This window comes from Bombina bombina, chromosome 1 (genome assembly GCF_027579735.1).
Source record: "Bombina bombina isolate aBomBom1 chromosome 1, aBomBom1.pri, whole genome shotgun sequence".
In the NCBI taxonomy this organism is placed as follows: Eukaryota; Metazoa; Chordata; class Amphibia; order Anura; family Bombinatoridae; genus Bombina; species Bombina bombina.
This window is the reverse complement of record NC_069499.1, coordinates 1,110,228,160-1,110,250,128: the sequence shown is the minus strand read 5'-3', so window position 1 is coordinate 1,110,250,128 and position 21,969 is coordinate 1,110,228,160. Positions and strand designations below refer to the sequence as shown.

Below are 21,969 nucleotides of genomic sequence, written 5' to 3'. Positions count from 1 at the left end.
TCCCTGCCAAGTTTGGAGTGTTCCACAATAGTCTGTGTCTTTATCTGCTCCTGGGTGTTAAACTCAGTGCTTGTATCTGCTCTCTGCCTGGGTCCATTAAGACTTGTATCTCATATTCTATGTGTCAGGCTTAGATTCAGTTTCTTCCTCTGTGCAGTTTTATGCATAATATTAATCTCCTTTCCTCTTTGCCAGGCACAGGGATGCTAAAGATTGATTTTGTTGGTGAGCTGAATGATAAAATGAAAGGATTCTACCGCAGTAAATACGCCACAACCTCAGGAGAGATTCGCTATGCTGCTGTCACTCAGTTTGAGGTAAGGAGTCCTGCCAGCTCCACATTCCAACAGCAGATATTCTAAAATGCCATGCTGAAGTGATGCTGCTTGTTTTCTAACTGTGAAGCTGTTGCTTGCACACCTTTAGCCAGGGAAGACATCTAAGGTTTTCTTGCTCTTCCTGCAGGCCACAGATGCACGCAGAGCGTTTCCCTGTTGGGATGAGCCTGCCATTAAAGCCACCTTTGATGTCATTCTCATCGTCCCTAAGGACAGAGTTGCTTTGTCAAACATGGTAAGTATTGATCAGTGGGGGGACAAATGTTCTTACTCTTCTGATCTTTTATTTATTAGGATTCACAATGTTCAGCAGCACTGCTCAGTGGGACAACGTGTCAAAACAGGAGGCTAGAAATTATAATTGCATTATTATGAGGACCAGGCTCAGTATTTTAACGCCAGCAATGTATTAATGCTAGAATTAAACTTCCCATGTTCTTGTTCTATCAAATCTGTTTTGCATTTTTAGCTCTCATTTATATTCAGTATTGGTCTGAGCAATCAGATGTTTTTCCATTATTCAGTTAGAAATGTCATTAAACAGTTTAATTCTGTCACTTAGCTTGACATGAGTTATCACATAAAGATAACTCACTGGTTGCCATATTAAATTCATGCCTGTTTTGAGAGGTTGAAATTTAAGTCTTTCATTCCTTTTACGCTGTCACTTTATTTTTATAAGTTCCTTGAAAGAATACTAGTTATATTATCTGCTTAAAAATGTGTGTCTGAGTTCATCTTAAGGTGACATAAAACACCATGTAATTATATTATAAGAATGTTATCTTGCAATATATCAACATACCAGCCTAGTGTGAAAACCTTCGGTATACATTAACACCTTGTTGCTGCACCTGTTTTTCATTTGCCAAGCCCTCCCCCCACATCACTTGCCTTATTTAGAGAAGCCAGATCGGACTTGTTACTGGGATAGACGGGGTTGCCAATGTTGTTTTTGTTAGCAAAACCTGCATTGTTTTGCAGTATTTTATATTACCACCTCTGCTGAGGCCTATGAGAAAACTAGTATATAAGCTTATGCAGTCTGTAGTGTACACTTAGAATTCTCACGGCTGGAAATATATTTTTAATTTTTTATATTACGGTGAAAGTGGAAAAGTTAATGAAAGTATACTGCAAATATTTTCATACGACTTATTGAATATTTTATATTGCAATCTCAAGGTTTTTCCTCTCCCTTTTAAATGCAATATGATATATAAGATAATTTGTATGTATTTCCTCCAGCAGCTAACACATGAGGTTGCTTTCGCTTCCTTATTACTGGGTATAGTCCACTACCAAGTCCAAATTTTATTTTTTAATTGCTTAAAGTGACTCTAAAAAAAATTCATGCACCTCCCTCTAATCTTGGGTGCTGCCATTTCCGGAAACCTAGGCTACACTGCAATATAGTTAAAGATTTCAACATGGCAGCACACATGACTAGAGGAAGGCAGGGAATAACCTCAACACTTTGCTTATAAAATGTATTTAGGGCTAGATTACAAGTGGAGCACTAAATAATGCTTTTGTGACAGCGATATTTGCACTCCACTGAGTAATACCAGCGCACGCTAATGTGCCCTGGTATTACAAGTTAACAGCAATGCCAACGTAAGCTCGCGTTCGCATTCCTGCGAAGCATTGCGCTCACAAGAGTGCGCTTTCATAGGCTCCAGTGGGAGCCTCGTTCTTATGCTTTGAGACATGGCATGAGAACTAGCGCAGCGAAGGGGGTAAGTTGCACATCCATGGCAGCAAATTTTTAATATATATGTATATATACATTTATATTTGTGTTAATGTGTATATACACATATTAACACATAAATATATAGGATTATAAGCATATACATATATTTCTTTCATGTAATTAGCAAGAGTCCATGAGCTAGTGACGTATGGGATATACATTCCTACCAGGAGGGGCAAAGTTTCCCAAACCTTAAAATGCCTATAAATACACCCCTCACCACACCCACAATTCAGTTTTACAAACTTTGCCTCCTATGGAGGTGGTGAAGTAAGTTTGTGCTAGATTCTACGTTGATATGCGCTCCGCAGCAGGTTGGAGCCCGGTTTTCCTCTCAGCGTGCAGTGAATGTCAGAGGGATGTGAGGAGAGTATTGCCTATTTGAATGCAATGATCTCCTTCTACGGGGTCTATTTCATAGGTTCTCTGTTATCGGTCGTAGAGATTCATCTCTTACATCCCTTTTCAGATCGACGATATACTATATATATACCATTACCTCTGCTGATTTTCGTTTCAGTACTGGTTTGGCTTTCTACAACATGTAGATGAGTGTCCTGGGGTAAGTAAGTAAGCTTATTTTCTGTGACACTCTAAGCTATGGTTAGGCACTTTTTTTATAAAGTTCTAAATATATGTATTCAAACATTTATTTGCCTTGACTCAGGATGTTCAACATTCCTTATTTTCAGACAGTCAGTTTCATACTTTTTTCTTACCTTAAAAAATTTGACTTTTTTCCTGTGGGCTGTTAGGCTCGCGGGGGCAGAAAATGCGTCATACGTGTCGCCTTAAGTTGCGTCATTTTTTGACGTTTTTTGCGTCAAAAATGTCGGCGTTCCGGATGTGGCATCATTTTTGGCGCCAAAAGCATTTAGGCGCCAAATAATGTGGGCGTCTTTTTTGGCGCTAAAAAATATGGGCGTCATTTTTGTCTCCACATTATTTAAGTCTCATTATTTATTGCTTCTGGTTGCTAGAAGCTTGTTCACTTTTTTCCCATTCCTGAAACTGTCATTTATGGAATTTGATCAATTTTGCTTTATATGTTGTTTTTTTCTTTTACATATTGCAAGATGTTCCACGTTGCAACTGAGTCAGAAGATACTTCAGGAAAATCACTGCCCAGTGCTGGAGCTACCAAGCTAAGTGTATCTGCTATAAACTTTTGGTATCTGTTTCTCCAGCTGTTGTTTGTATTGCATGTCATGTCAAACTTATTAATGCAGATAAAATTTCCTTTAGTACTGTTACATTACCTGTTGCTGTTCCGTCAACATCTAATTTTCAGAGTGTTCCTGATAACATAAGAGATTTTATTTTTTAAATCCATTAAGAAGGCTATGTCTGTTATTTCTCCTTCTAGTATACATAAAAGTCTTTTAAAAACTTCTCTTTTTTTCAGATGAATTTTTAAATAAACATCATTCTGATACTGATAATGGTTCTTCTGGTTCAGAGGTTTCTGTCTCAGAGGTTGATGCTGATAAATCTTTGTATTTGTTCAAGATGGAATTTATTCGTTCTTTACTTAAAGAAGTATTAATTGCATTAGAAATAGAGGATTCTGGTCCTCTTGATACTAAATGTAAACGTTTAAATAAGGTTTTTAAATCTCCTGTAGTTATTCCAGAAGTGTTTTCTCTCCCTGATGCTATTTCTGAAGTAATTTCCAGGGAATGGAATAATTTGGGTAATTCATTTACTCCTTCTAAACGTTTAAGCAATTATATTCTGTGCCATCTGACAGATTAGAGTTTTGGGACAAAATCTCTAAGGTTAATGGGGCTGTCTCTACTCCTGCTAAACGTACTACTATTCCTATGGCAGATAGTACTTCATTTAAGGATCCTTTAGATAGGAAGATTGAATCCTTTCTAAGAAAAGCTTACTTATGTTCAGGTAATCTTCTTAGACCTGCTATATTTTTAGCGGATGTTGCTGCAGCTTCAACTTTTTGGTTAGAAGCTTTAGCGCAACAAGTAACAGATCATAATTTTATAGCATTATTATTATTCTATAACATGCTAATAATTTTATTTGTGATACCATCTTTTGATATCATTAGAGTTGATGTCAGGTATATGTCTCTAGCTATTTTAGCTAGAAAAGCTTTATGGCTTAAAACTTGGAATGCTGATATGTCTTCTAAGTTAACTTTGCTTTCCCTTTCTTTCCAGGGTAATAATTTATTCGATTTTCAGTCGGATTCTATTATCTCAACTGTTACTGGAGGGAAGGGAACTTTTTTACCAAAGGATAAAAAAAAATAAAAAAAAATCTAAGGTAAATTTAGGTCTAATAATCATTTTCGTTCCTTTCCTCACAACAAGGAACAAAAGCCTGATCCTTCATCCTCAGGAGCGGTATCAGTTTGGAAACCATTTCCAGTTTGGAATATATCCAAGCCTTATAGAAACCTGTAGCCAGCTCCTAAATACCCATGAAGGTGCGGCCCTCATTCCAGCTCAGCTGGTATGGGGCAGTTTACGTTTTCTTTTAAGGTACAGAATTGGCTTCAAGTTAAGGCCTCCTGCAAAGAGATTTTTTTCTTTCCCGTGTCCCAGTAAACTCAGCAAAGGCTCAGCATTTCTGAAATGTGTTTCAGATCTAGAGTTGGCTGGAGTAATTATGCCAGTTCCAGTTCTGGAACAGGGGCTGGGGTTTTATTCTATCTCTTCATTGTACCAAAGAAGGTCAATTCCTTCAGACCAGTTCCGGATCTATCTATATTGAATCGTTCTGTAAGGATACCAATATTCAAGATGGTAACTGTAGGACTATCCTGCCTTTTGTTTAGCAAGGGCATTATATGTCTACAATAGATTTACAGGATGCATATCTGCATATTCCGATTCATCCAGATCACTTTTAGTTTCTGAGATTCTCTTTTTAGACAAGCATTACCAGTTTTTGTGGCTCTACCGTTTGGCCTAGCGTCAGCTCCAAGAATTTTTTTCAAAGATTCTCGGTGCCCTTCTGTCTGTAATCAGAACAGGGTTTTGGTATTTCCTTTTTTGGACGATATCTTGGTACTTGCTCAGTCTTCACATTTTCGCAGAATCTCATACGAATCGACTTGTGTTGTTTCTTCAAGATCATGGTTGGAGGATCAATTTACCAATCAGTTAATTGTTTCCTCAGACAAGGGTAACCTTTTTAGGTTTCCAGATAGATTCAGTGTCTATGACTCTGTCCTTGTCAGATAAGAGAAGTTTAACATTGATATCAGCTTGTCAAAACCTTCAGTCACAATCATTCCCTTTGGTAGCCTTATGCATGGGAAATTTTAGGTCTTAGGACTGCCGCATCGGATGCGATCTCCTTTGCTCATTTTCACATGCGACCTCTTCAGCTCTGTATGCTGAACCAGTGGTGCAGGGATTACACAAAGATATCTCAATTAATATCTTTAAACCGATTATACGACACTCTCTGACATGGTGGACAGTTCACCATCGTTTAGTTCAGGGGGCTTCTTTGTTCTTCCGACCTGGACTATAATCTCAACAGATGCAAGTCTTACAGGTTGGGGAGCTGTGTGGGGGTCTCTGACGGCACAAGGGGTTTGGGAATCTCAGGAGGTGAGATTACCGATCAATATTTTGGAACTCCGTGCAATTTTCAGAGCTCTTCAGTCTTGGCCTCTTCTGAAGAGAGAGTTGTTCATTTGTTTTCAGATAGACAATGTCACAGCTGTGGCATACATCAATCATCAAGGAGGGACTCACAGTCCTCTGGCTATGAAAGAAGTATCTCGAATTTTGGTTTGGGCGGAATCCAGCTCCTGTCTAATCTCTGCGGTTCATATCCCAGGTATAGACAATTGGGAAGCGGATTATCTCAGTCGCCAAACGTTGCATCCGGGCGAATGGTCTCTTCACCCAGAGGTATTTCTTCAGATTGTTCAAATGTGGGAACTCCCAGAAATAGATCTGATGGCTTCTCATCTAAACAAGAAACTTCCCTGGTATCTGTCCAGATCCTGGGATCCTCGGGCGGGGGCAGTGGATGCATTATCACTTCCTTGGAAGTATCATCCTGCCTATATCTTTCCGCCTCTAGTTCTTCTTCCAAGAGTATTCTCCAAGATTCTAAGGAATGCTAGTTTGTCCTGCTGGTAGCTCCAGCATGGCCTCACAGGTTTTGGTATGCGGACCTTGTCCGGATGGCCTCCTGCCAGCTGTGGACTCTTCCGTTAAGTGTAGTGTGATAGGAGCGCCTAAAGGTGGATTCCTGCTGCTAAAAAAGTTCTTCCCTCAAAGAGAACTAAATGGTGGATAAGAAGAAAAAATGGGGTTTATTTAGCAGCGCTAAAAAAAGCTAGGAAATGATGATACCAATCTAATTTATGTTTAATACAATCTATTTTATTTAAAAATTCTTATAACACATAAAAACAACAGCAAATGCTTTCCTAATTAATAAAGGGACGTCTCCCTTATACAACACTTATAAAAACAGACTAGAACCATATAATCCTAGAATTTCAGGTATAAAGGAATTAATTCTATAGATAACATATGGCAAGCAACAAATTTCTAAGATAAATGGTGAATTAAATATTTAAAAGGCACAAATGTATCAATCCTAATAGCTTTACAGTTCTTCAGTAACAAATTCAGTTATAAAGTTACACAGTTACTTTCCTTGGACATATAATTGGCTCAGGTGTGCTGGATAGTTAAAAAGGCAAAAAACAGCCAATATTCTGATTTAGGTGCCAAAGCAATCGTGGTTAATGGAAATGGTTAATTTAACAGATGAATACCTTGATGTCTTTAAAGTTCAGTTTGCGTGTTTTAAAAAACGTAGTGCAAATTAGTGTAGAGGTACCTTAATCTGTCCTGGTTGCAACCGCTGATTATCTTCACTGTGAGGGATTCACAGACTGTTTGTTCCTGGTGCTTCTGATAAGTCACCTGACCTTCTCTTTGATTCAGAGGTCAGGGGTGATGATCCGTTCTGGTGATGTAGTTATCCTTTTTTTTGTTTTCCTTTCTTCTTATAGCCCAAATATTGTTTTCATCTGGGTTCCCTCAGACTTCTTAAGGTTTGAAGAAATCTTTGGTCAGTGTTTAGCAGTAACACCGTATTCCCTGAAGTTACCAAAGGTAGATTTTAACTTGCAGGGTCAGGAGAAAAGTTTAAAGTTGCAGGGTCACACAGCTTTGTGACAGTAGTAAATGAAGTTTAGTAGAGTGTAGCAGGTCCCATTCAACGCGTTTCACCCTTCTGGGCTTTATCAAGAATGCTTATCCTGCTAGCTTCTGGCTTTTTAAAGGTATGAATGTGTTTTGATTGGTTCCTTCATTTCCTTTTGATTTCTATCAACACCTGTGTGGCTTCCAATGTAAAGGTGGACTTTATTTAAGTTGGTAATGATTGTTTCTGTGTTGTTATTTAGTTACATGATACACAAGGAAGAGAACTTATCATTTCTGCTTTATTAGCATTCACACAATTCAACTTATATATTTCAATTCTAAAGTGCCTTTATTAGATAATATACATTTAGATCGTGCAAACTTAAAATTACCTAAACTGAAACGAAAATATAAGAATCAGAATTACCATTCCCATATCTAGAATTATTGTAAGTGGGTAAAAATTAATGATATATATATATTCCTTTTCAACAAAGGATAGTAAGTTCAACAATTTATAAATTTGTAACAATTTAAAAATGGACGAAACGAAAATATAAGAATCAGAATCATCATTCCCATATCTAGAATTATTGTTAGTGGGTAAATGTTAACGATATATACATATTCCTTTTCAACAAAGGATAGTAAGTTCAACAATTTATACATTTGTAACAATTTAAAAATGGACGAAACGAAAATATAAGAATCAGAATCATCATTCCCATATCTAGAATTATTGTTAGTGGGTAAAAATTAACGATATATACATATTCCTTTTCAACAAAGGATAGTAAGTTCAACAATTTATAAATTAACAATTTAAAAATGGATGTACAATTAAATCAGAAATTATCAATCCCATAACTAGAGTTATTGCTAGTGGGTAAAAATATGGCTTATTCAATTAATTTATTTATTTTAGGGGGATAAAAATTCCTTTTTAATTACTAGAAAAATGAATTTATATAGGGCTTGTACTATCTTTGCCCAAGATAAATTGAAATGTTATTGCTTATTTAATGTATGTGAGTATTTTCTATATAAGTGGCTGATTTAACCTGGAAAATGTTCGCATATTGTAAGAGACTTTTATAAGAAGGGGGAAATGTCTATCTCAGAGTTCAAGCCTCCAGGTTGGAGGGTATTCATTAGGTATATAATTTCAGCTTCTGCCTTTAGGAGTTTATTTTCCCAGTTTCCCCCTCTCCAGTCGGGGTGAACTTTTTTAATTCCCCAATATTTAAAATCTTTAAGGTTGTTGTTGTGTACTTCCCTAAAGTGGCGATAGATATAAGGGTCAAGGTTACCCCTATCTATGCAAGAGAGGTGCTCCCTTATCCTTTCACGGAGCACCTCTCTTGCATAGATAGGGGTAACCTTGACCCTTATATCTATCGCCACTTTAGGGAAGTACACAACAACAACCTTAAAGATTTTAAATATTGGGGAATTAAAAAAGTTCACCCCGACTGGAGAGGGGGAAACTGGGAAAATAAACTCCTAAAGGCAGAAGCTGAAATTATATACCTAATGAATACCCTCCAACCTGGAGGCTTGAACTCTGAGATAGACATTTCCCCCTTCTTATAAAAGTCTCTTACAATATGCGAACATTTTCCAGGTTAAATCAGCCACTTATATAGAAAATACTCACATACATTAAATAAGCAATAACATTTCAATTTATCTTGGGCAAAGATAGTACAAGCCCTATATAAATTCATTTTTCTAGTAATTAAAAAGGAATTTTTATCCCCCTAAAATAAATAAATTAATTGAATAAGCCATATTTTTACCCACTAGCAATAACTCTAGTTATGGGATTGATAATTTCTGATTTAATTGTACATCCATTTTTAAATTGTTAATTTATAAATTGTTGAACTTACTATCCTTTGTTGAAAAGGAATATGTATATATCGTTAATTTTTACCCACTAACAATAATTCTAGATATGGGAATGATGATTCTGATTCTTATATTTTCGTTTCGTCCATTTTTAAATTGTTACAAATTTATAAATTGTTGAACTTACTATCCTTTGTTGAAAAGGAATATATATATATCATTAATTTTTACCCACTTACAATAATTCTAGATATGGGAATGGTAATTCTGATTCTTATATTTTCGTTTCAGTTTAGGTAATTTTAAGTTTGCACGATCTAAATGTATATTATCTAATAAAGGCACTTTAGAATTGAAATATATAAGTTGAATTGTGTGAATGCTAATAAAGCAGAAATGATAAGTTCTCTTCCTTGTGTATCATGTAACTAAATAACAACACAGAAACAATCATTACCAACTTAAATAAAGTCCACCTTTACATTGGAAGCCACACAGGTGTTGATAGAAATCAAAAGGAAATGAAGGAACCAATCAAAACACATTCATACCTTTAAAAAGCCAGAAGCTAGCAGGATAAGCATTCTTGATAAAGCCCAGAAGGGTGAAACGCGTTGAATGGGACCTGCTACACTCTACTAAACTTCATTTACTACTGTCACAAAGCTGTGTGACCCTGCAACTTTAAACTTTTCTCCTGACCCTGCAAGTTAAAATCTACCTTTGGTAACTTCAGGGAATACGGTGTTACTGCTAAACACTGACCAAAGATTTCTTCAAACCTTAAGAAGTCTGAGGGAACCCAGATGAAAACAATATTTGGGCTATAAGAAGAAAGGAAAACAAAAAAAAGGATAACTACATCACCAGAACCGATCATCACCCCTGACCTCTGAATCAAAGAGAAGGTCAGGTGACTTATCAGAAGCACCAGGAACAAACAGTCTGTGAATCCCTCACAGTGAAGATAATCAGCGGTTGCAACCAGGACAGATTAAGGTACCTCTACACTAATTTGCACTACGTTTTTTAAAACACGCAAACTGAACTTTAAAGACATCAAGGTATTCATCTGTTAAATTAACCATTTCCATTAACCACGATTGCTTTGGCACCTAAATCAGAATATTGGCTGTTTTTTGCCTTTTTAACTATCCAGCACACCTGAGCCAATTATATGTCCAAGGAAAGTAACTGTGTAACTTTATAACTGAATTTGTTACTGAAGAACTGTAAAGCTATTAGGATTGATACATTTGTGCCTTTTAAATATTTAATTCACCATTTATCTTAGAAATTTGTTGCTTGCCATATGTTATCTATAGAATTAATTCCTTTATACCTGAAATTCTAGGATTATATGGTTCTAGTCTGTTTTTATAAGTGTTGTATAAGGGAGACGTCCCTTTATTAATTAGGAAAGCATTTGCTCTTGACTCTTCCGTTAAGACCAGACTTTATGTCGCAAGGTCCTTTTTTTTTTTTTCCATCAGGATCTCAAATCCTTAAATTTTAAGGTATAGAGTTTGAACGCTTGATTCTTGGTCAAAGAAGGTTTCTCTGACTCTGTGTTTAATACTATGTGACAGGATTGTAAATCTGTATCTAGTGAGATATATTATAGAGTCTGGAAGACTTATATTTCTTAGTGTCTTTCTCATCATTTTTTCTTGGCATTCTTTTTGAATACCGAGAATTTTTCAGTTTCTTCAGGATGGTTTAGATAGAGGTTTGTCCGCAAGTTCCTTGAAAGGACAAATCTCTGCTGTTTCTGTTCTTTTTTCACAGAAGGATTGCTAATCTTCCTGATATTTCATTGTTTTGTACAAGCTTTGGTTCGTATAAAACCTGTCATTCAGTCAATTTCTCCTCCTTGGAGTTTGAATTTGGTTCTGGGGGCTTTTCAAGCTCCTCCTTTTGAACCCATGCATTCTTTGGTCGTTATATTACTTTCTTGGAACGTTTTGTTTCTTTTGGCCATCTCTTCTGCCAGAAGAGTCTCTGAATTATCTGCTCTTTCTTGTGAGTCTCCTTTTCTGATTTTTCATCAGGATGAGGCGGTGCTGCGAACTTCTTTTGAATTTTTTACCTAAGGTTGTGAATTCTAACAACCTTAGTAGAGAAATTGTGGTTCCTTCATTATGTCCTATTCCTATGAATTCTAGGAGAAATCATTGCATTCTTTGGATGCTGTTAGAGTTTTGTATTAATTGTCATCTTTTCCGGTTCTAGAAAAGGCCAGAAAGCTTCTGCCATTTCTTTGGCATCTTGGTTGAAATCTTTATTTCATCATGCTTATGTCGAGTCGGGTAAAACTCCGCCTCTAAGGATTACAGTTCATTCTACTAGTTCAGTTTCTACTTCCTGGGCGTTTAGGAATGAAGCTTCGATTGATCAGATTTGCAAAGCAGCAACTTGGTCCTCTTTGCATACTTTTTCTAAATTCTACCATTTTGATGTGTTTTCTTCTTCTGAAGCAGTTTTGGTAGAAAAGTACTTCTGGCAGTGGTTTCAGTTTGAATCTTCTGCTTATGTTTTTCATTAAACTTTATTTTGGGTGTGGATTATTTTCAGCAGGAATTGGCTGTCTTTATTTTATCCCTCCCTCTCTAGTGACTCTTGTGTGGAAAGATCCACATCTTGGGTAGTCATTATCCCATACGTCACTAGCTCATGGACTCTTGCTAATTACATGAAAGAAAACATAATTTATGTAAGAACTTACCTGATAAATTCATTTCTTTCATATTAGCAAGAGTCCATGAGGCCCACCCTTTTTTGTGGTGGTTATGATTTTTTTGTATAAAGCACAATTATTCCAATTCCTTATTTTATATGCTTTCGCACTTTTTTCTTATCACCCCACTTCTTGGCTATTCGTTAAACTGAATTGTGGGTGTGGTGAGGGGTGTATTTATAGGCATTTTAAGGTTTGGGAAACTTTGCCCCTCCTGGTAGGAATGTATATCCCATACGTCACTAGCTCATGGACTCTTGCTAATATGAAAGAAATGAATTTATCAGGTAAGTTCTTACATAAATTATGTTATTTACAGGGAACACACAGTTCCCATAGACCACAATGTAAAGCCACTTTTCATTGCTGTTTTTCTTTTCTAACTCTCCACACCTGCCAACTTTAGACCCCCAAAAACTGCCTGGTGCAGTTATTTTATTAAAAAATAAAAATGCTCCAATTTTTATTTTTTAATAAAATACACACCTCTGTATTTTGGGGACTCTTATAAAATTAACCAGAGATCTGATCCCTGGTTAATTTTATAAGCGCTCACTGTAGCAATCACCAGCCATTTGTAATGGTTCATTATTTATTGCCCGTCCACAAACGGGCACTTGCCAGTTTGCGGGAGCACGATAAATTAGCGCTCCACTTGTAATCTGGCTTTTTTAGTGTTTAATGTTCATTTAAAGGAATAGTCTACTCCAGAATTTTTGTTTTAAAAGATAATCCCTTTATTAACCATTCCCCAGTTTTTTATAACCAACACGGGTATATTAATATGCTTTTTACATCTTTAATTACCTTGCATCTAAGCTTCTACAGACAGACCCCTAATTTTAAATTTGAATTCCTTTTGACAGACTTGCATTTTAGCCAGTCAGTGCCCTCTCATAAGTAACTCCACAGGCGTGAGCACAATGTTATCTATATGATGCACATGAATGAATGCTCTCTAGTTGTGAAAAACTGTAAAATGCATTGAGATAAGAGGTGGCCTTCAAGGGCTTAGAAATTAGCATATGAGCCTATCTATGTTTACCTTTTAACTAAGAATACCAAGAGAACAAAGCAAATTTGATTATAAAAGTGAATTGAAAAGTTGTTTAAAATTGCATGACCTGTCTGAATCATGAAAGTTTAATTTTGACTAGACTGTCCCTTTAAGTGATAGTCTTGGATATGCCAACATCTAAATGTCATATAACACTAGTTATAGAATTGACTTCTATGGGGGTGCACAGTCAAATTCATGTTGGTTTTTGCTTGAGCACTAAGCAGAGGGGTGGGCAAGTAGTAAAGTTCTTAAGCTATTAATAGTTGAGCACAGAACTACCTGAAGGCCTTAAAAAGTCTTACATTTGGTGGTGGAGCTGACGACGGAACGAGAAGTTCTCACATTCCTATTGCTTCGTTACACACCCGAGAAGATGGTGAACTAATGGGGCAGAGTTAAATCCAGCAATTACACCAACTTACTCTGAAGCACAGGAACCCACACTGCATCATCAGGTGGCGATCCCGCAGCCGGAGGAACATCTCATCGTACACAAGTTGTGACAGTGATGCCCACCATTAAATAGGCTGCACCTGATTACTTGGCGGACACCTACACTTGTAGGGAAGATATAAAGCAAGTAACAACACAAACTTGCCCTAGAATACAGGCACCCACACCAAACATTGTGCAGTGATTCCACAATCAGAGGGGCATTGCATTACACCAAGCGCGGGGAGTGACGGTGACACCTGCCATTATACAGGTTGCAATTATATAATCACCCGTCGAACATCTATGCAATCCGTAGATTTGAGTGACCCACAGCACTTACCTTACTGCAACCCACATCTGTATACAGCATGCCAAATGAAATAACAGCCTTGTGGAGAGGCTGGAGAGGAGTGGGGAACCACACATAAAACGACCTCCCTGAGGTGAGCAGCCAATATACCTAATCTGCGCAGCCCTCTCGCCCTTTCACCACACTGAACACATTCTCTTCATTGCCTTGCTGTGCCACAGTCCCACATGGGACTGGAGCACTGAATCACCATGCAGCAGCCCATAATGGGCAATGTAACAAACAGGGTACTTAAAACACTACATGTGAGCACCATCCTATCCTTCTAGACAACTAAAAACCTACCACACAGGCCACAGTACTTTATAGCACATCACCATAGTATAGGAGACAAGGACTTTACACTCACTCCTACTCCTATTTCATTTTAATCAAATAAAGACTCCTCTACCTTTTGTTCTTCTCTTCCACCCACTTTAATGATGGCTTCCAAAAAATCCAATAAGTCCAATGAAACATCAGACACCTCAGTCCTCTGTTGCCAAAATAAACCTTCACTTCAAGGCACTTCAAACATCTACCTTGATATCACACTACAGGGAGACTCAGAGAGAGGTATTATCCATACTAAAACATACAGAAAACCAATATCAAGAAATAATTTGCTGCACGCCAAGAGTAATCACCCTAAACATGTATCCATGGCTATAGCCAAAGGACAATTCCTCAGAATGAAGAGGAACTGTTCGAAAAAGGGGGAATACAAACTGTGCAATGGGAGAAATAGTAATAATTGCATAGGAAATAAAGGTGGTCTTTGAGCAGGGAATACTGATTAAGATATGACACTTCTATTATTATCTTTTATATTTCCATAATGTTTTACAGTAGTCCACATTACATTAGGTATATAAGAAGAATGTTTAAATCCACTACCTTTTGTGTATATATATCTTTTAGTATCTGGAGGACTTATATCAATAATAGGACATAACTGTAAATTAGTATAGATTGTGTCACTCTCTGATTAGTAGAGCCATGTGAACAATAATAACAACGATAGGTTCATATGCGGTGTATATATTTAGACTGCACAGTATTAAATGTAAAATGTATATAATAAACTATCAAGTCTTTGTTCAAGTACTCTGTTTCTACTGTCCCTTTAAGATTCAACAGTTTTAACCGCTAACAGTTCTGTCCCTAGATAAGGTTAAACAGGACTTTTTGTCGTTAGCGTAGGGAATTGAAGTGTCTGACGGTAATGTTATCTAAAGATTATCACATAATTATTACATAGTATAATGTTGAGACTTATGCTATGGTCTATGTAAGACAGAAAGTATAGTGAATTGCCGGCAGCTAAGTAACTACGAGAGAAAATTGATACATTGTTCCTCTTAGAATGCTAGAATTACAAGCAAACCTTGTTATATTATTTCATGAAATTGAAAGACAAATCATAGCCGAAGGGGTATGTCAGGAGCCGTCCAATAATAAAGTATAAGTTAGAGGAGGTATTACTACATTTATCTATGATTATGGGCACCACCGAAACGCGTCAGATGTGAGGGGGGGATACCTTGCCTCATACTAAGTTTTTTTACTACTATACCTGTAGGTGCATCTGTGACTGTTATATTTGTGCTGTTATCTACCTTTTATACGGATAAATAAAGGTTTTAGGAGGAGCCGGTCTGGGATTCTATCTTCTGTCTGTTGTGGACTCCAACCATCTACCTCAGGTGATCTTAATGACCTGCCTTCACAAGAACAACCTCACGATGAGACAGAAAGAGAAGATACAACACCGGTCACTTGTGCCGACTTAAAAGATTTACCAAAAAAAAGCAGATTTCACAAATTTTCTTCAACAGGTGGTCTAACTGATAAGAGGATCTTGCCAAAGTAAAAAGAGATCTTTCAGAACAGGGGTGGGGAAGAGTAGAATATATGGAGGAGCAAATGGAATCTCAACTTCAAGACACAGTGTCAATCGCAAAATAGAAGCACAAGAGTCTCAGATCCTTGATCTACAAAGCCAGCCGGAATTTTAAGAGTCCGGGGTATCACTGAAAGCATTGGCAATGAAATGCTAGCCATTTTCCTACAAGATATATTCAAAAATTTTCCTGATCCCCACCTTCCTGAAATATTACTGGATAGGGCCCACAGGGCTTTGCACCTCTTCCTAAAAGGGGGAGATCCCCCCTAGAGATGTCATTATCAAATTTCTCAGATACATAAAAAATCCTAGCAGCAGCTAGAAAAAAAAAAAAACAACCTTTCCTACATGAAGACCTCACCCTACAGATCTTTGCAGACCTCAGCCCTCCTCACACCCTCAATTGCACAGATAACATCCCAGAAAACTGGTTATGTACCCACCTATACCATTTTCCACATCACTTGCCTGTTTACCCACAAGTGGTGTGTTGCAGTTCTTATTCTAATAATTAAAGTTTAATATGTTAAGTTAAAACCTCACCCCAACCAGTTAAGCTACTTATCTTGGAGATAGCCAATGTGAAATCTTTATGGATCCTCAGATTGGCGACTATCTCTTCCCCTCCCCCACTGATTGTTTTATTAAGTGTTATTATAAGTCTCTAGTTTTTTTTTATACAGTTATGTTTATTACTGTAAATGTTCTATTGTTTAGTATTGGTCATTTTTAACTTGTCTGTCGCAAGTCACACACCATGATAAATACCACTTCTGTCCTTTGCTCTAACCCTCTTAGTTTCTCCTAACTAGATGATATAAATAAATTGAGGCTTGGGAAGGATAGCAACACTTTTCATCTTCAGATTCTGCACTCGAGTCCAGGTTCTTAAAGAACTCAAATTAAAATTTTAACTTTTATGATTCAGATAGAACATGCAATTTTAAACAGCTTTCCAATTTACTTCCATTAATAAAATGTGCACACTATATTTATATTTAATTTTTTTGAGTCACCATCTCCTATTGAGCATGTGCAAGAATTCTCAGAATGTATGTATATGCATTTGTGATTGGCTGATGGCTGTCACATGATACAGGGGGAGTGGAAATAGACATAACTGAAATTTGTCAGAAAAAAATCTATTACTTATTTGAAGTTCAGACTAAGTGCATTGTCTTTTTATTGTGTGTTTGTTGATTATGCAAATCTACTGTATTAAGTGGTCCTTTTAAATCACAACGCCTATTTAGAAAAGTTACAGCATCTTTGACCATTCAGATTGGGGGAAAATAGCACTAGGAAAGATATACATGGCCACTAGAGACGGGAAATTAATTTCCCAGATCTGCAAGGGTCTAATTTCCCCTACTAAACGTTCTATAACCTTTAACTGGTTCAAGTAATTAAAAGGGGATATTGTCTTTCTACAAGAGACACATTTTGCCAAGGGTAAAGAATAAAAAATATCTGCAGAATACGAACAAGGATACTTTAATTTCCATACCTATAAGGTAAACGGAGTGGGGATCCTAATCCACAGACACATCCCTTTTTTAAAGGCATAGGCAGATATGAAGATATAGATGGTTGTTTGATATTAACAGGTCTCCTATAAAATAGACCAATCACATTGGGGAAAGTGTACTCTTCCCAACACGGGTCAAGCCGCTTTTCTTAAGAAAATCAGTGATCGGATACTTGACTTACATAAAGGGGCCCTGATTGTGGGAAGGGATCTTAATGTATCACTTGACCTTTGCCTTATTGTTCTCATGGAAGCAGCCCTGTCACCAGTAAACAAAGAAACTTGATACACCCAACACTACATTTCCTTGATGGATGTTTGGCGTATCCAACACCTTTCCTCCAATAAATTATACATTTTTCTCCAACCCCAGACAAATATATCAAAATAAATACCACAATATGATATTGTGTGAAGGAGGTTTGCCAAAAATGAAAAGCTCTAGACTAAATAAAGTGCACAAAGCAACCTATATGAATTATCATATATTACCGATGTATATACGTGATATAACAATCAGGCAGTGACTGTTAGTGTGTATATAAATGCGTGATAAGGTGTGATATGCAACAGGACAGTATGTATAACTTATACTGAATAAAAATAAATATGAAAGCTTGATAAACTTAAGCTGAAAATTAATAATTGTAATAAAAATTAAAAATAATTGAAAATAAAATAATTGTGAATAAAAACTTTGGTGATAAGTTAAAACTTGGTGATACAGGTCTTGGTGAGTCCATAAAACAGTGAATAACAGCAGGCAACACTCCTAAAATGATGGGAAGATCAGCAGCTATATCCTATAAGACAAGATGGAAGAGGCGCCTCATAGTGTGATATCATAGGGAACAATACAAAAATGGTGAGTGAAGATTTACAGAATACTCAAACGTCCTTTCACATCCAGTGCAATAAAGCGCAAGCCGAGACTTCAGAGCCGCTCGGCTGACTCAAACACGCCCGCTGGAACACAAGACCACGATGAGGATCGTCACAAGTGACGTCTCAAATGGAGTAGGAGAGTCAGCCAATCCGGAGGAACCTATGATGAATCCATGTAGGTCATATAGCCAGCCAAAATCGCATAGAAGGTGAAACAGGGCAGGGTACGATAAAGTGTTTTTATTAAAATATTTGTTAAAACACAGCAACGTGTTTCTTGGCACCAGTTGCAGTTTCATCATGCTGTAATTTAAAAGTAATTAACCCTGCTCTATGTACCCTATAACTAACCAATAAAATGATCGGACTTAGCCGACACCCACTAATGTTAAAATCAGTATATCACACACCCATCAATGCGCTCGATCCCACTAGTTCCTAAGAGCATCATAAGCAACCAATGATATGTTATGGTTCATCCATGGGTGTGGGATACAACCAAAACAATAACATTCAACAAATTAGATGAATTTGGTACACTTCAAATACTCACAATAATATACATGAACAAATAATCTCATTTGCCGAATCATTGTTAAAAGAATACCAACATATTAACAAAAAATAACAACAAAATAACAATCAACAGCCTACATGGTGAAATTGTATATCAAAATCTACCTATAAGTGTTGGCAAAGCCCAACCACCAATGCACTAAAACCAGCAATAAGTGCAAACAGCACTAAAAACTGATAATGTGGTAAATTAGTGCATATGTGGACATGGCACGATTCCAAGGCATATTGGCAAACATGGATAAGTCCTACATGGACTATTAACTATGTATAGTGTATTGGCAAACCAGTATACATATGACGCACTCTACAATATAGTATAGCCCTCTCGACAATACCCTGTTCAGTCATATAGGCTAGTGTGAAACTGTGACTAACCTACTAGACAAAAAATAAAAATAATCCGATAGTGATAATATAAATATTATTGGCTAAATTATAATACAAAGCAATATATTATAATAATCATTACATACAATATATTAAAATTAATACATTAAATGTTATGTAATACATAAAGTGCTTGGTAATAATTGACACCACAAAATACATTTCATGCGTCTAATTATAATCAAAATCTTATAAAATATAGAACATGAGTAAGTGAATAAAGAAATATCATTGTGAAGGGATAAATGTGCGATCCACTGTGAGCTTCTATAATAAGCTATTGTATAGCTAATAAATAGAACATTATAGCCAAATAGACAACTGATGATGGCCATAACAATATATAATACAATACCAAGAATTTGAATGGGTTTGAAGGTTAAAGAGACACTGAACCCAAATTTTTTTTCTTTCGTGATTCAGATAGAGTATGACATTTTAAGCAACTTTCTAATTTACTCCTATTATCAATTTTTCTTAATTATGTTGGTATCTTTATTTGAAATGCAAGAATGTAAGTTTAGAGGCCGGCCTATTTTTGGTGAACAACCTGGGTTGTTCTTGCTGATTGGTGGATAAATTCATCCACCAATAAAAAAGTGCTGTCCAGAATCCTGAACCAAAAAAAAGCTTAGATGCCTTCTTTTTTAAATTAAGGTAGCAAGTAACTGAAGAAAAAATTGGTAATAGGAGTAAATTAGAAAGTTGCTTAAAATTGTGTGCTCTATCTGAATCGCGAAAGAAAAAAATTGGGTTCAGTGTCCCTTTAAGGTTTACAATGTCCCAATAATAATACTCAAATATCCTAATACATGATACCTAAAAATTTACGATCAGCCATCTACAGGCCCAAAACTCTAAAGATGACAGATCTAATCCTATCAAGGATAAACATACTGGGTCCACAGGCCAAAGACAAAATGAACGCGATCCTAAAAAGCTGCCAGATCCACATTCATATTGAGGCCCATCGGGTGAAGTGTCTTCAGCCTGTGGATCCATTATGTCTCCCTTTGCCTTAATCTCAAAAATCTATTGTAAAGGTATGAGGAGGGGATACCCTCTATAGGGATAATAGAGTAACAACTGGGTTTACCACTGTGTTTATTATGGCAATATCGAATAACACTATGTGATTTTTTTTTTTTTTACAAATAATACTACAGTAGTGTTCAGACCATCTATGGCTCAAACGCCTGATGGTGCGACCCACATACTAAACCCCACAGACACAAGATAACAAATCATAGTGTGAGGCACAAGTAAGGTTATTCCTAATAGGGTAACTTTTCTTATTTGTATATGAACAAAAAAGTCTGCCCATGTTCAATATGGTCACACATTTTACACTTTTTAACCCAACATTTATAGGCTCCCTTTTTCAATCTTAATAAAGATGTGATCCTTGACTCTTTATTCTGTATTCTAGTATGTTTATAATTTTTATTATGTCCAATATAAGGGGGTTTGGATGTGAACACTTCCAATAACACTTCCAAACCCCCTTATATTAGGCATAATAAAAATGATAAACATACTAGAATATAGAATAAAGAGTCAAGGATCACATCTTTATTAAGATTGAAAACGGGAGCCTATAAATTTGGGGTTATAAAGTGTAAAATGTGTGACAATATTGAACATGGGCAGACTTGTTTTCGTTCATATACAAATAAGAAAAGTTACCCTATTAGGAATAACCTTACTTGTGCCTCACACTATGTGATTTATTTGTTATCTTGTGTCTGTGGGGTTCAGTATGTGGGTCGTACCTTCAGGCGTTTGAGCCATAGATGGTCTGAACACTACTGTAGTAGTATTCGTAACAAAACAAAAAATCAGTGTTATTCGACATTGCCATAATAAACACAGTGGCAACCCCAATTTTTACACTATTATCCCTATAGAGGGTATCCCCTCCTCATACCTTTACAATAGATTTTTGAGATTAAGGCAAAGGGAGACATACTGGATCCACAGGCATAAGACACTTCACCCGATGGGCCTTAATATAAATGTGGATCTGGCAGCTTTTTAGGATCGCGTTCATTTTGTCTTTGGCCTGTGGACCCAGTATATTTATCCTTGATAGGATTAGATCTGTCATCTTTAGAGTTTTGGGCCTGTAGATGGCTGATTGTACATTTTTAGGTATCATGTATTAGGATATTTGTGTATTATTATTATTGGGACATTGTAAACCTTAACCTTCAAACTCATTTAAATTCTCGGTATTGTATTATATATTGTTATGGCCATCATCAGTTGTCTATTTGGCTATAATGTTCTATTTATTATCTCTACAATAACATTCAACAAATTAGATGTTGGTACACTTCAAATACTCACAATAATATACATGAACAAATAATCTCAAGTGTACCAACATCTAATTTGTTGAATGTTATTGTTTTGGTTGTATCCCACGCCCATGGATGAACCATAATATATCATTGGTTGCTTATGATGCTCTTAGGAACCAGTGGGATTGAGCGCATTGGCGGGTGTGTGATATACTGATTTTAACATTGTGTGTCGACGACGTCCGATCATTTTATTGGTTAGTTATAGGGTATATAGCGCAGGGTTAATTAATTTGAAATTGATGAAATGGCAACTGGTGCCGAGTAACGTGTTGCTGTGTTTGTTTTAACAAATCGTTTAATAAAAACACTTTTTTATCATACCCTGCTCTTTCACCTTCTATGAGAGTTTTGCCTGGCTGTTTGACCTATGGGGATTCATCATAGGTTCCTCCGGGTTGGCTGACTTTCCTACTCCATTTGAGACGTCACTTGTGACGATCCTCATCGTGGCTTTGCGTTCCAGCGGGCGTGTTTGAGTCAGCTGAGCGGCTCTGAAGTCTCGGCTTGTGCTTTATTGCACTGAATGTGCAAGGATGTTTGTGAGTATTTTGTAAATCTTCACTCACCATTTTTGTCTTGTTCCCTACGATATCACACCATGAGGCGCCTCTTCCATCTTGTCTTAAAGGACATCGCTGCCAAGAC

General features: G+C 36.6%; 1 protein-coding gene across 1 annotated transcript in view; it reads left to right on the top strand.

Annotated features, from left to right (window-relative positions):
* Positions 1–21,969, top strand: part of NPEPPS (aminopeptidase puromycin sensitive) — a 471,919-nt gene that overhangs the window by 177,676 nt on the left and 272,274 nt on the right. Inside the window, exons 4-5 of the mRNA XM_053697681.1 lie at positions 196–317; positions 466–573. Of these exons, the coding sequence (XP_053553656.1) occupies positions 196–317; positions 466–573 (230 nt within the window). The remainder of the gene's footprint in view (positions 1–195; positions 318–465; positions 574–21,969) is intronic.